This window comes from Acartia tonsa, chromosome 6, assembly GCF_053477335.1.
Source record: "Acartia tonsa isolate MP-2025a chromosome 6, ASM5347733v1, whole genome shotgun sequence".
NCBI lineage: Eukaryota > Metazoa > Arthropoda > Copepoda > Calanoida > Acartiidae > Acartia > Acartia tonsa.
The window spans coordinates 12,318,139-12,329,877 of NC_137265.1; the positions used below are offsets into that span (position 1 = coordinate 12,318,139).

The 11,739-nt window shown below is 31.8% G+C and overlaps 2 protein-coding genes across 2 annotated transcripts in view; both read right to left on the reverse strand.

Annotated features, from left to right (window-relative positions):
- Cmtr1 (Cap methyltransferase 1) overlaps positions 1-2,268 on the reverse strand; it is a 30,072-nt gene extending 27,804 nt beyond the window's left edge. Inside the window, exons 1-2 of the mRNA XM_080163516.1 lie at positions 2,192-2,268; positions 1,765-1,828 (exon numbers count right to left, since the gene is read on the reverse strand). Of these exons, the coding sequence (XP_080019642.1) occupies positions 1,765-1,828; positions 2,192-2,257 (130 nt within the window). The 5' untranslated portion in view covers positions 2,258-2,268. The remainder of the gene's footprint in view (positions 1-1,764; positions 1,829-2,191) is intronic.
- Positions 2,269-3,205: 937 nt separating this feature from the next.
- Positions 3,206-10,443, reverse strand: Mocs2B (Molybdenum cofactor synthesis 2B). The gene is made up of 8 exons (XM_080163518.1): positions 10,306-10,443; positions 9,381-9,521; positions 8,575-8,663; positions 8,347-8,395; positions 8,011-8,086; positions 7,737-7,772; positions 7,446-7,496; positions 3,206-3,290 (listed from the first exon to the last, which is right to left on the reverse strand). Exons 2-8 carry the CDS (start codon positions 9,500-9,502, stop codon positions 3,246-3,248), a joined length of 468 nt encoding a protein of 155 aa, XP_080019644.1. The 5' UTR covers positions 9,503-9,521; positions 10,306-10,443; the 3' UTR covers positions 3,206-3,245.
- Between the last annotated feature and the right edge of the window lie 1,296 nt (positions 10,444-11,739).

The window sequence follows — 11,739 nt, forward strand, 5'->3', positions numbered from 1 at the left end:
ACATATGAACTAAATTTGGCGTGGTAACTCCAAATTTCAACACCTGAGAAATTTTTGAAACACCCTGTAAAAGTGATTTTTGCATCTGTAGAGCTAAAAATTGGTCCAAATCGATTATCTTTTTCAAATTAGCATACAAAGTATCTAAGTATGTTAGGCCATAGTGTTTTCTGACCAGATTACAGTTTTTATATTTTTTGGACACCCTGTATTTTCAAAAAAAGAGAAATTTTTTTTTGTTTTTTTTAATTTTTTTTCTTTCTTTAAGTTACCTAAAACTGTCATATAGATACAGATTTTGACTAATAACAATAATATTTGCCTATTTTACAAATTTACACACTTTTGGGACACCCTGTGCATGTTTTTAAAAAATGGTGGTTTTTGCCCCTTTTCAGGGGGAAGGAGTCGTTTTAGGGCCAGAGACTATTTCTTCATTTTTGTACAACTTTTAAAGGCAAATAATTTATTATTTATACATTACCCGCCTCCGGCGAACCGTTTTGCCGTTATTCACCGCCAAAGGCGGAATTTTGACCTTTTTTACCGTTCTCGAGGTTTTAACGGGCATTTTTTGGTAAGAAGGCGTTGATTTATCAAGATCACTCTGAAATACTTTTATTTAGGCTATTTTATTTACTAAATTTCATGTGAAGTAAAATTTTTTGTGCATCTAACCGTTTTTCGTCAAGATGGATTTCAATTGTTAAAACAAGTGAATGAAGTGAATATAATATTAATAATTGATATAACATTAGTAATAAAAGAAACATAAATCATGTCCATTTAAAATTCCTTTTGACAAAAATGAGTTGGATATACAAAAAATTTTACTTCACATGAAATTTAGTAAACAAAATAGCCTAAATAAAAGTATTTCACAGTAATCTTGATAAATCAACGCCTTCTTACCAAAAATGCCCGTTAAAACCTCGAGAACGGTAAAAAAGGTCAAAATTCCGCCTTTGGCGGTGAATAACGGCAAAACGGTTCGGAAAAAACAAAAATTTTTTTTCTCTTTTTTTGAAAATACAGGGTGTCCAAAAAATATAAAAACTGTAATCTGGTCAGAAAACACTATGGCCTAACATACTTAGATACTTTGTATGCTAATTTGAAAAAAATAATCGATTTGGACCAATTTTTAGCTCTACAGATGCAAAAATCACTTTTACAGGGTGTTTCAAAAATTTCTCAGGTGTTGAAATTTGGAGTTACCACGCCAAATTTAGTTCATAAAAAAAAAATTGTAAAATGGATGATATTCACTCTCAAGGCAAGAAATGGGCAAAATTCGTTTCCTGACAGTGTCAAAAGTTTAAAAAACCTGTTTTGACATTTTTCTTGGGACACCCTGTAAATCATGATTTTTGTGATTTTAAAGACAAATTCTATATTGTACCCATCTGGGGGATTAATTTGATATATAAAACATGTATGTAAGTTAAAAATTAATGTAAAAATTTTAAACTTGAAAATCATGAAAAAATGCCTTTTTTTCATTGTGAAAACACCACAGTGAGAAAATGCGTGAAAAATCGGACTTTAAATGGATTAAAAAGGTTAAAAATCACCCAGCCCTTAGTTTTATGACCAAATGAAGGGGACTGGGAGTTTTTATCAAAATCTGAGACCTCATGCAGAAAAATGTTTTTTTCGTAAATAATGAGCCGGGTATATAATAATTTGAAACTACATATAAGTTAATTTATACAAAAATTCATCGTCCGATGACTTATCACTGGAAATTTTCCATGTACTTGCCTGCCACTAAGTGAGGTAAGTGTTCACTGCCACCAGAATGACGGACAGGGGAAGGCACAAAAACTCCTGATTACCAAGGCATCATTTCATTTTTTTAATAATAAATTTATCCTATTTAGCTCTTCAAGAGTATTTTTTTATTCACCAGGTTCAATTAAGAAAAATTATGCAAAAAATAACAATAATAAATTCAAAAAAACACAAAATATGCTTTATTTGCATTGATACCTATGGCAAAATGAATTTCAAGCGGTATTTTTGAACGTTTGAAACTCCCCAAAATTATCAAGTCAACGAATAAGAAAACGTTATTTCAAACTTTGGGGACTAGTGTAACAAACACACATTGTCTCCCTCTCTCTCTCTCTGCATCAATAGTCTAATCCATTAATCCCCGCTACGAACAAGAATGATTATGTGTCAAAATTCCTGGGTCATCAGCATCCTCGCTAGACTCGGACAACTTCCGCTTCTTTATCAAAAACTTTTTCATTTTTAATACATCATCTGAAAACAATATTTCTTATAAAAACAGAACAAAAAAGGACAATGTGGGCAATAAATGCATCTTCCCATTAGCCATAAGTGGAGTGGTTAGTTATAAAAATCGGCTATAGGTTAAAATCATAGATGTTGTGCCAAATTGAAAACTAAACAATTTTTCGAGATTTTTCATAGTAATTTGGAAGATTTTTCTCTATTTAATCTAATATATTTTTTTAAACACCACCTAAAAATTGAGAGGTATATAGATTTGTAATACATTGTCCTATTCTTTACAAAACAAAAATCTAAAATAAAGTTTAGAAAAGTTTCTTTAATAGGCAAAACATTAATTACATAAATCACATGAGTATTTTTATTGCTTCTATAAGTATACTATCATTCAATCAATATTAATCAATACAACCAAAATTAGTAGGTATACCTTAAATTTAGGTTAGATTAGTAAAAGTAGGTATTTTACCTAATCAATTACATTGAAATTTAATTACGATCACATAATATAAAATCTTATCTAATAAATTTTCTAAATATCAATCACAATTTAAAAAGCACCATTTTTTGTTAATTACATTTCTGATACTATAAAAATATAAATTAAAGCTAAATACATATAAAAACAAATCTTTTAGAACAAAAAAAAATACAAAAATTATTACTTAAATTTAACATATTATATATAAATTTATTAGTTACCCATAAACAGTATTATAGAATCATTTAATAGTTTGCATTGCTATACATTTTTAAAGGGATAACTCCATGATTGAACAAAAGTCAAAGAGAACTGAGAACATTTTACATTAAAGTTTAAATTCAGGCATGAAACTATCCCTTTTCAAAATTTATTGTTTGCTTTGTTTACAATAGAAAACATGTTGTAAAAACAGTACACATATTTTTAAGGATATTATTAATAGATTGTTCCCTTTTTTAAAGTGTAATACCCATTACATTGATGGTATCCTTTAGGTGGACTATTCCTTATTTTTATCTCCTTTCCAACAACATTCTTTGTTTTCCTATAAACAATTTACATTTTAACAAATAATAAACTTTTTAAAGATTAATAGTATTACATATACTATTGATTAATGGATATAGGATATACGTAGATAATTTAACAGGAGCAATTTTGTCGTCAATTTAGCTTGCAAATATTGACCTCATTTATTAGTCAGATCGTTCATCCCATTTAGCAAATGCGATCATCACTTTATTTCAGCACATGAAAATCTGGTGCAACACCCAAGTATATCGATTTGTTTATTAATCACTTTATATGACGATGTTTATTTGTTTAATGTATAATTAACTTTAAATTATTTAAAATTCTGATTTACAGGACTTATTTGGCTCCTTTTGACGTAAGGAGAGATGGACAATGGACCAACTTTAACTATTAAGTCACAAGGACTCTGGTAGGAAATTGACAACTTATTCATACGTACTGTACTAAATCAATCATTACTTGGACTAATTTAACCAAATTAGGTTTTTTTTAGGTTTTTGATATTTCATACAACCCCCTTAAGTTATTCATTACAGTAAAATACAATTTTAAAATTTATTTACTGTGTAAATATGCATAAATATGACGTTTTTACTGACAATTATGTTGATTTTTACTCAAAGCATATATCTTGTAGACAATAAAATGATTATAACTTTCGTTCTATTTAAGATAAATTGATGAAATAAAAAGTACATTCAATTTTATTAAGCTGAAAAGTCACTTATTGATATTAAGAAATAATAAACCCCTTTGAGTGGGGGAGGGGGGGGGGCGTTGAGTATCGAAATAAGAAACTAATGTAAATTTCTTTTCTACGGTGGGTTTTAATGATTCATATAGCAGCCAAACTGTTTTAGGCAATACCCATTTGTCTGTCTGTCCCTCTGTCTGTCTGTCTGTCCCTCTGTCTGTCTGATCATTCACAGGTTCTCTATTGGATTTTATCTAATTAATTGTCTATTTTAGTAAAACTTTGATAATTCTTCTTGCCCGTCTGTCTGTCTATCTACTTAGTTTCTACCCTTGGTCTAACAGACTTATTCACTTAATTTATAAAAAATTAGATTTAACTAATAATATGGTGGTATCTTGTACCAAGAGATACACAAATAACCTTGTGTTGAAAAAAAACAAATAAAAAATGATTCAATTTCTTCTATGAAGAAAAGTGTAATACATGTTCCTTTATTCTCTTTGTACATCAAAAATATGTTTCAAATTTATAATATCAGGTTATATTCCATTAATTTATTAACAACTAAATTTTTTGACACCCCACTTATGACTTTTAACAGCCCCCTTTAACTAAAATCAAGGGTGATTTTATTAGTATTTTACCAAACCTACTTTACACAAGAAATTTATTACATTTTAAAATTTTTTTTATAAAAAGAGGATTGGGATATATCTCCCTCTCAACATTAACTTTAAAAACTATTGTAAAATATATTAAAAGTTATAAACATATATATATCAAGATCATTAAAGGAATTAACTCAAGTTTGAGGGGGGGGGGGGGGCTTAATGCAACCATCTCGTAATCAATGCACAAATTGCACTTAGAATTCGAATTTTGTTACAAAACTTGGCATGAGTAATCCTTGGTACATCTATTTTCCCAAAATGGAACAAAAAGTTGCAAAAGTGATGGCTAACAGCTGGCAGCTCAGTCATTTAGCTGTTTTTGGGCTATATTCAGGGCGAAACTATCATTAATTGCATAGGAATCAACTTTTTGAAACATATTTTTGCTTTAAATATCCATTTTTAAAATTTCTTGTACCAGCTGCTAGAACTGGCTGAAAATGGCTGGGAGCGGCTAAGAGTATGAAGAGTATATAGGGCTTGTAACATGTCTAGGGGTAGGTTTTTATTGGTACTGAGCTCAAAAATACTACTAAATAGTGGGGGTCCATCCATTTGGCAGCTGGGGCTGTTACACAGACTGTTAAAAACCTACCTAGAGACACGTCACAAGCCCTATCTACTCATTCTACTCTTGGCCGCTCCCAGCTGAGCTGCGGCCATTAGCAAGCTGCCAAATGAATTTTTTAGTGGTATTTTAAAAATTAATAAAATAAAATTAATGGTCTTCTTATCAATAAAGGGGGGTTTGGTGCTGGAAGGTGGGCAAAATTGATATATATTGAGCTAAAATTTTTAAACTACCTGGTCCAGTAGTTACTGCATCTAAAAGAAAAACAAAATTAAATCTTTTTTTTAAGTTAGGTAAGAAAAACTGCAAAAATGGAATTTGACTTTGCAGATTTCTTGCTACACCTTCATATGTTATTATTAAGACTGCTCCATTTTTTTGGTAAATTTCAGGTTTATATTTACATACTAGAATTGGAATTTTGTAAAAATCTTTAAAATTGAGATCACACAAAAGAACCAAAAAAACATTCTTTTTGCAGATTTCAAAAACTTTGAAGTGCTCGTAAGGTCACAATTATTGCATCACAGAAAAAAATATTTAGCATGGGTCATTATTTTGCTTAAATCAACCACATTTTTACTGGGGGCAAAAAAATTTTCAAAATTTTTTCATGGTGGGATGATTTAATCTACAATATATACTTTTGGCTGTTGACAGCTGTTCTCAGCCATTTTTGGCAGTTTTCAGCTGTTATGACAGCGAAATCTAGAAACTAAAAAAGTGTTTTTAGTAATATGTCCTTGTCCATGACATAAAGTTATAATGTTAATTAAGAAAAGTTTAATTCCATCGAAATATTCAATTTTTATATCCTTATAAGCCATTACCCAGCTGCCAATATTTTTGGTAGTATTTTTCAGCTCAACACCCCTTAAAACCTATCCCTAATGGATGATTCCTACGTAATTATTGCTGGATTTGCCCTGAAAATAGCCCAAAAATGGCTAAACAGCTGAGCAAACAGCCCTTAGCCATTACTTTTCCAATTTTTTGTTCCATTTTGGGAAAAAAGATCTACCAAGGATTACTCATGCCAAGTTTTGTAATGAAATTCGAATTCTAGGTGCCATTTGTGCATTGATTACATGATGTTTGCCTTAACCCCCCCCCCCCCCTCAAGCTTAACTTATTGTTAAATTTGAAAAACAGACCTACTAAGGACTACACATGCCAATTTTCATAACAAAATTTGGATTAATTGATTATGGGATGGTTGCATTAACTCCCCCCCCCCCCCTACATATGTATGAGAGTTTCCTCATGTCTCAATTTACTAATTAAAAGTTGTACAGTACAGTGGTACAGAATATTGCAAGATTTTTTTAGTAAAGTCTGGTAATTAATTTACCTAAAAATAGATAGCATAGAATTATCTGAATCAGTGACTTGCTTAAATACACCCTCCTTAAATACCCCCAACCCCACTTTATTTTAAGGGGTGTAAATTTATTTCCTTTATACCCCCTTGAAATTTATAGAGGGGTGTATCTGAGGGTGTAGGCTCTTGTCAAGAGGGTGGACATGATTGGACACCTAGGGAGGTGTATCCATCCCCCTTTATTTTACAAGGGTGGTGTAAACAACCCCTATACCAACCTTTTGCACGCCTTTGATCTTAACTATACTTTTAGAGAACATAAAGTTGTAAATTCAGTAACTATTCTACAAAAATTATCTTCCTAAATTGATATATGATTTTCAGGGTAATCTCCGGTGGACTAAACATTAAAATTTTATGGAAAAAAAGATATCTTTGGAACATGCATGTCTTGAAATTATCCCCCCTTTGTACTCAATACGCATTTTTAATTCTAAGAGCGTCAATTTTGCGTTTAAAGATACCCTTAGTTTAAGCATTAATTTCTCCAAAAAATGATGAAAAAAGATAAATTTTTTTTTGATAAAATGATAAAAGTATATGTAAAATGAAATAACCAGCAAAAAAAATTACAAAATTACGTTAAATAGAACGAAAATTAGAGCGTTTTGTATGCCTTATAAAATGCGTATTTCTCATGAATATTGTAACGATTTAGTGTCTTGAGTAAAATATTTACAAACTTCCCGCTTTTATAAGTAGCTAGAGCCTTTGTGAAGTAGTTGCGCTACTAAACAAGTTATTTATAACAGCGTACTAAAGACAGGTTTCCGCGGATACAAGATTATTCAATATGGCAAAAAACCGGTTCTAATCCAGTGGATATTAATTGGCAAAAATCTTACCTTCCAAGCTTCACCCCCATCCGCATATTTCTCCTTTTTCCATATAGGGACCTAAATATCAATTATTATGGAGGTAAGGAATATTGGAATGAAAATTTTGAAGATAGCCTACATTATCTCATTCGTTGGCTTAAAAACTATTGGTACTTTTATTGAATCTTGATTGTTTGGTTCAAAAAAGGAGAGTCCAACTTTTTAATTTTCAAAATTAAAACTTTATTAATTACTTTTAAAATCTATTTATGTTTCTTTGACATAAGAAAGGCGTTTGATAGAATGAAAACTTCTTACCTTTTCTTTAAGCCGATCAATACAGAAGTCAACAGCCTAAAACAAAGTATTGAATAAAAGTAATATTTTTGGAGTCTTTTTAAATTTCGTAAAAGGGGGGCGGATGTGACACTTTATGAAACCAAAACTATAAGAGTTAAGGGAACTCAACTAAAAAAAAGAGTTACAGCACTTTAATTTGGTTGCCTTAAAGAGGGACAATGTTGAACTGTAAAGAAACGGCGACGAAAACACTATTTTTGACGAGAGCAGCTGTTCTGCATGAATATATTACCTCTAAAGAATCCTTTCTATGGGGGGCAGAGATAGCTATGATTACACTTGCCTCAGTAACTTTCACCTCTCCAAGCCTAGGTAAACAAGAAAATTGGTACTTACCCTTAAAGTTTCTATCGAACACTGAAACAAACTTCTTTATTTTTTTAATAAATTGAAAATATGGCGGGAGAGGATTTTTTTTCTATGCATTTCTACCCGCGCGGTACACTAACCCTGAGGGGCTACCTATTTCCCAATATAAAAACAATTATACCCTGGCCTTTAATTTCATTTCATTGCAATTAGTAGGAAAATACCATATCAAACCTATATATTGATTTAAAAACTTTACCTATGTTCAATGATGATTTTTGATACTTCAGGCCATTTTTCTCTTACCTCTAAAGACATATGAACATATATTTAGGAGGATTTGGTAGGTAAGAAAAACAAAAACATTAAAGTTTTTACTTTTTATATCAGAGCGGTAAGGCCCCTTCAAGTACAATATAATAACCAAAAACTACTTTTCATTAATGTATTAATGCTGATGATTATAAATATATCAAAACATATCTGCCTGAACATAGAATGTTGAGTTGTTTGACCGCCATGGGCTCATACGCCTCATACTCCAGTTTCAAAACTATTTTTCCATCAAAATTGTCCCTAAAAAAGTGTAATAGTTATTTCTTTCATCGTATTATAAACCGCTTCCCGCGGATATAGAATGTACAATTATTAGATTAAAACCAGTTTTTTTAGCCCCGAGGTGCCGAAGGCACGGGCTAAAAAAATGGTTTTAATCTTATGATTGCACATTTCTATATTCGTAGAAAGCGGTTTATAATACGATGCTAGACATAGTTTTATCGTAATGATGAAAACCAGTTCCTGTCCACCGGATTCGAATGAATACGAGAATAGTTATTTCTCGTATCGTATTATAAACGGCTTTCCGCGGATATAGAATGTACAATTATAAGATTAAAACTAGTTTTTTTAGCCCCGTGGTGCCGAAGGCACCGGCTAAAAAAACTAGTTTTAATCTTATGGTTGTACATTTCTATATTCGTAGAAAACTGGATATAATACGATGCTAGACATAGTTTTTTCGTATGGATGAGAACCGGTTCCTATCCACCGGATTCGAATAAATACGAGAAAAAAAATTAAAGTATAAAATAGATAGAAACGTTGTTGTAAATTCAGCAACAGGATTCTTTTAATTAAAGAATAACCTATTTTCCATTTAAATTTGCTGCCAGTCAAAAACAATTAGGTAGTTATCATTATGTTCACCAGATTATTTTGCCTTAATAATCATTTTTAGAACCCAAAAGTTATAAGCAAAGTAGGTAGTTTAAATATTAAATCTGTCTTTACCTAGTAGTCCCCACGAATATGGAAGTAGCTCCTGTGGATGGTAGGGTAGCGCGTACAAATGCGTCATTCACGTCCAGTGCGTCGTGCGTAATACGCACTTCGTCCATAGACGGGGAAGCCATGCTTGTTGAGTTAGTCTACCTGAATAAGGACGACAATATTGGTCACAGTTTTTATTTCGTGAGGGAGGATACATAATTGCACTAAAAAGTTTAATCAACATTTTCTCAATTGTTGGATTATAAACTTTGAGTGCTTTTTTTTATTGAAAATCTAGATTGGTTGGTAAAAACTAGATGTCCTAGTAACAAAAGCTTATAGAACAACATATTAATCTATAGAAAGGATATTTTTGTTTATATTTATTTGGGATGTACACCAATTTATCGTCTATTGTCTTGTTCATTCAGATTTCTGTTAATTTTTAGCATTGTTGCGGATCCGTATTGATTGTATGCGGATCCGACTCCTTGACAATAAAAAATAAAACCACCATTTTTTTCAAAAAATATTTATTCTTTAATCTCGAAGTCAATGTGAGAGAGAAGAGTGTGGGAGTGAATCAGCTGATCTTAACAAGGTTACCAGATATTTCAAAATTTGTAAGTGACTATTTTATATAAATTTAGGTAGATTTTTCCATAAATTTATACCCCAGGATCCGGATCCAGATCCTTGGACTCAAAAAAATGCGGATCCTTGCGGATCCGGATCCGCAACACTGATTTTTAGTTTGTCTCTTAAGCTATTAGATACCACTATAATCTGGGAGGGTTTTAGACTATTTCATTACTGAACTATAAAAGTCTTTAGGTGGTTTTATGCTGTTTTGAAGGTATTGGGACCATACAAACTCGATAAAGCATCAAAAGGAAATGGCAAAAACTGTATAATTTTTTCGTAGGGCATAAAGAATAAAGCTGACCTTTTCAATGAAATAATAGTATTTATCCACCACTAATAGGGGGGATAACAGCAATTTCGTCCCCTTGGCTTAAATTTAAATTCTCAGCTTCAATATAATCTTCGTTCAGGGCCAACACAAAGGCTCCACCAAGCTTCTCTAAAACAAGAATAATAATTTTAATTATAGGGCAACGTAGCGCAGCAATAACAAACGCGCGACGGTTTCCCTCTTAGAGTCTAATCGAAACCCCTACCACACCCCCCCCCCACAATAAAAAAAATATTTGAAAATTTGGTAGTTTTTCGAGTGTTTTTGTTTTACTTTATGTTAGGTTAGGGAAGAGAGCAACCCTGCAGGGTTAGGGCAACATAGGTTTAGGCTCCACAGAGGAATTAGTCATATTTCAATTTATCTCAAATATAAGGGGGGAGGGGGAAAATACCAATATTTTTGTCTCTAATCTTAATTAAACAATCAATAATTGTTTTTATCAACTCTTTAAAAAGGAAGTGATAGGGTCGTAGAAAACTCTATTTATTCTAGCTACTATGCTGCTAAATTACTATGGCACCAGAAGATAACTACCTGTAAACATGAAATAAATATTTGTACTAACCTAAAGCAGAATATTCTTGTAGAAGTTGTTGCTTAAAATTCTCCACAGATATGGATGGCGCAACTTTTAGTGTACAACTAAATTATAATTTCATTAGTATAGGGTCAACTCTTAAATTCACTATGTCTGTCCAAGTCCATCCATCTTTTGACTTAAGGAAGTTGTTATCCATGCTAAACTACAAAAAAATAGTTAATAAATATAACATGAACAGAATATTACTTTAGTATAAAGCTTATCATCATATTTAAGTAGGAGAATGTGTGTCTGTTTGTAACTGGAAGATCTAGCCAACCGCTCGATCGTGATGCTATATTTCAACTGAATAGTGAGTCAACTCTCCTATTTTACGATTTATTGTTATTTCCATTTTTTTGTTTTTGTTTTATTATATACTAGCGGCTTCGCCCCTAGCCTCTAGGGGCTTTGCCCCAAGAGATGGTAAAAAAACGTGTGGAAACCTTCCACAAAGTTTACAAAAAAAAAAAAAAAAAAAAAAAAAAAATGCAGCCTGCGGCAGCCTGTAGCAGAGCAAAATAAAAAATAAGGGGGGGATTTTTTTGTTTTTGGGGGGGTTAGGGGTGTCCCACCCCCCCAAGAAAATAGCTTAAAACCACCACAGGACCAATAGGTATATACCCTCAAGAGTAGAATCCGATCGGTTCAGTGGTTACCGAGATCTTAAGCTTCAGACGGACGGACGGACGGACGGACGGACAGACAGACAGACAGACAGACATCGTACTACTTTGTATTATTGAAATGTCATTAAAAATCTTAAATTTTTCTGATGAAATGCTACGCTTCTATTGGATGTATTAGACCTTATATTAAGT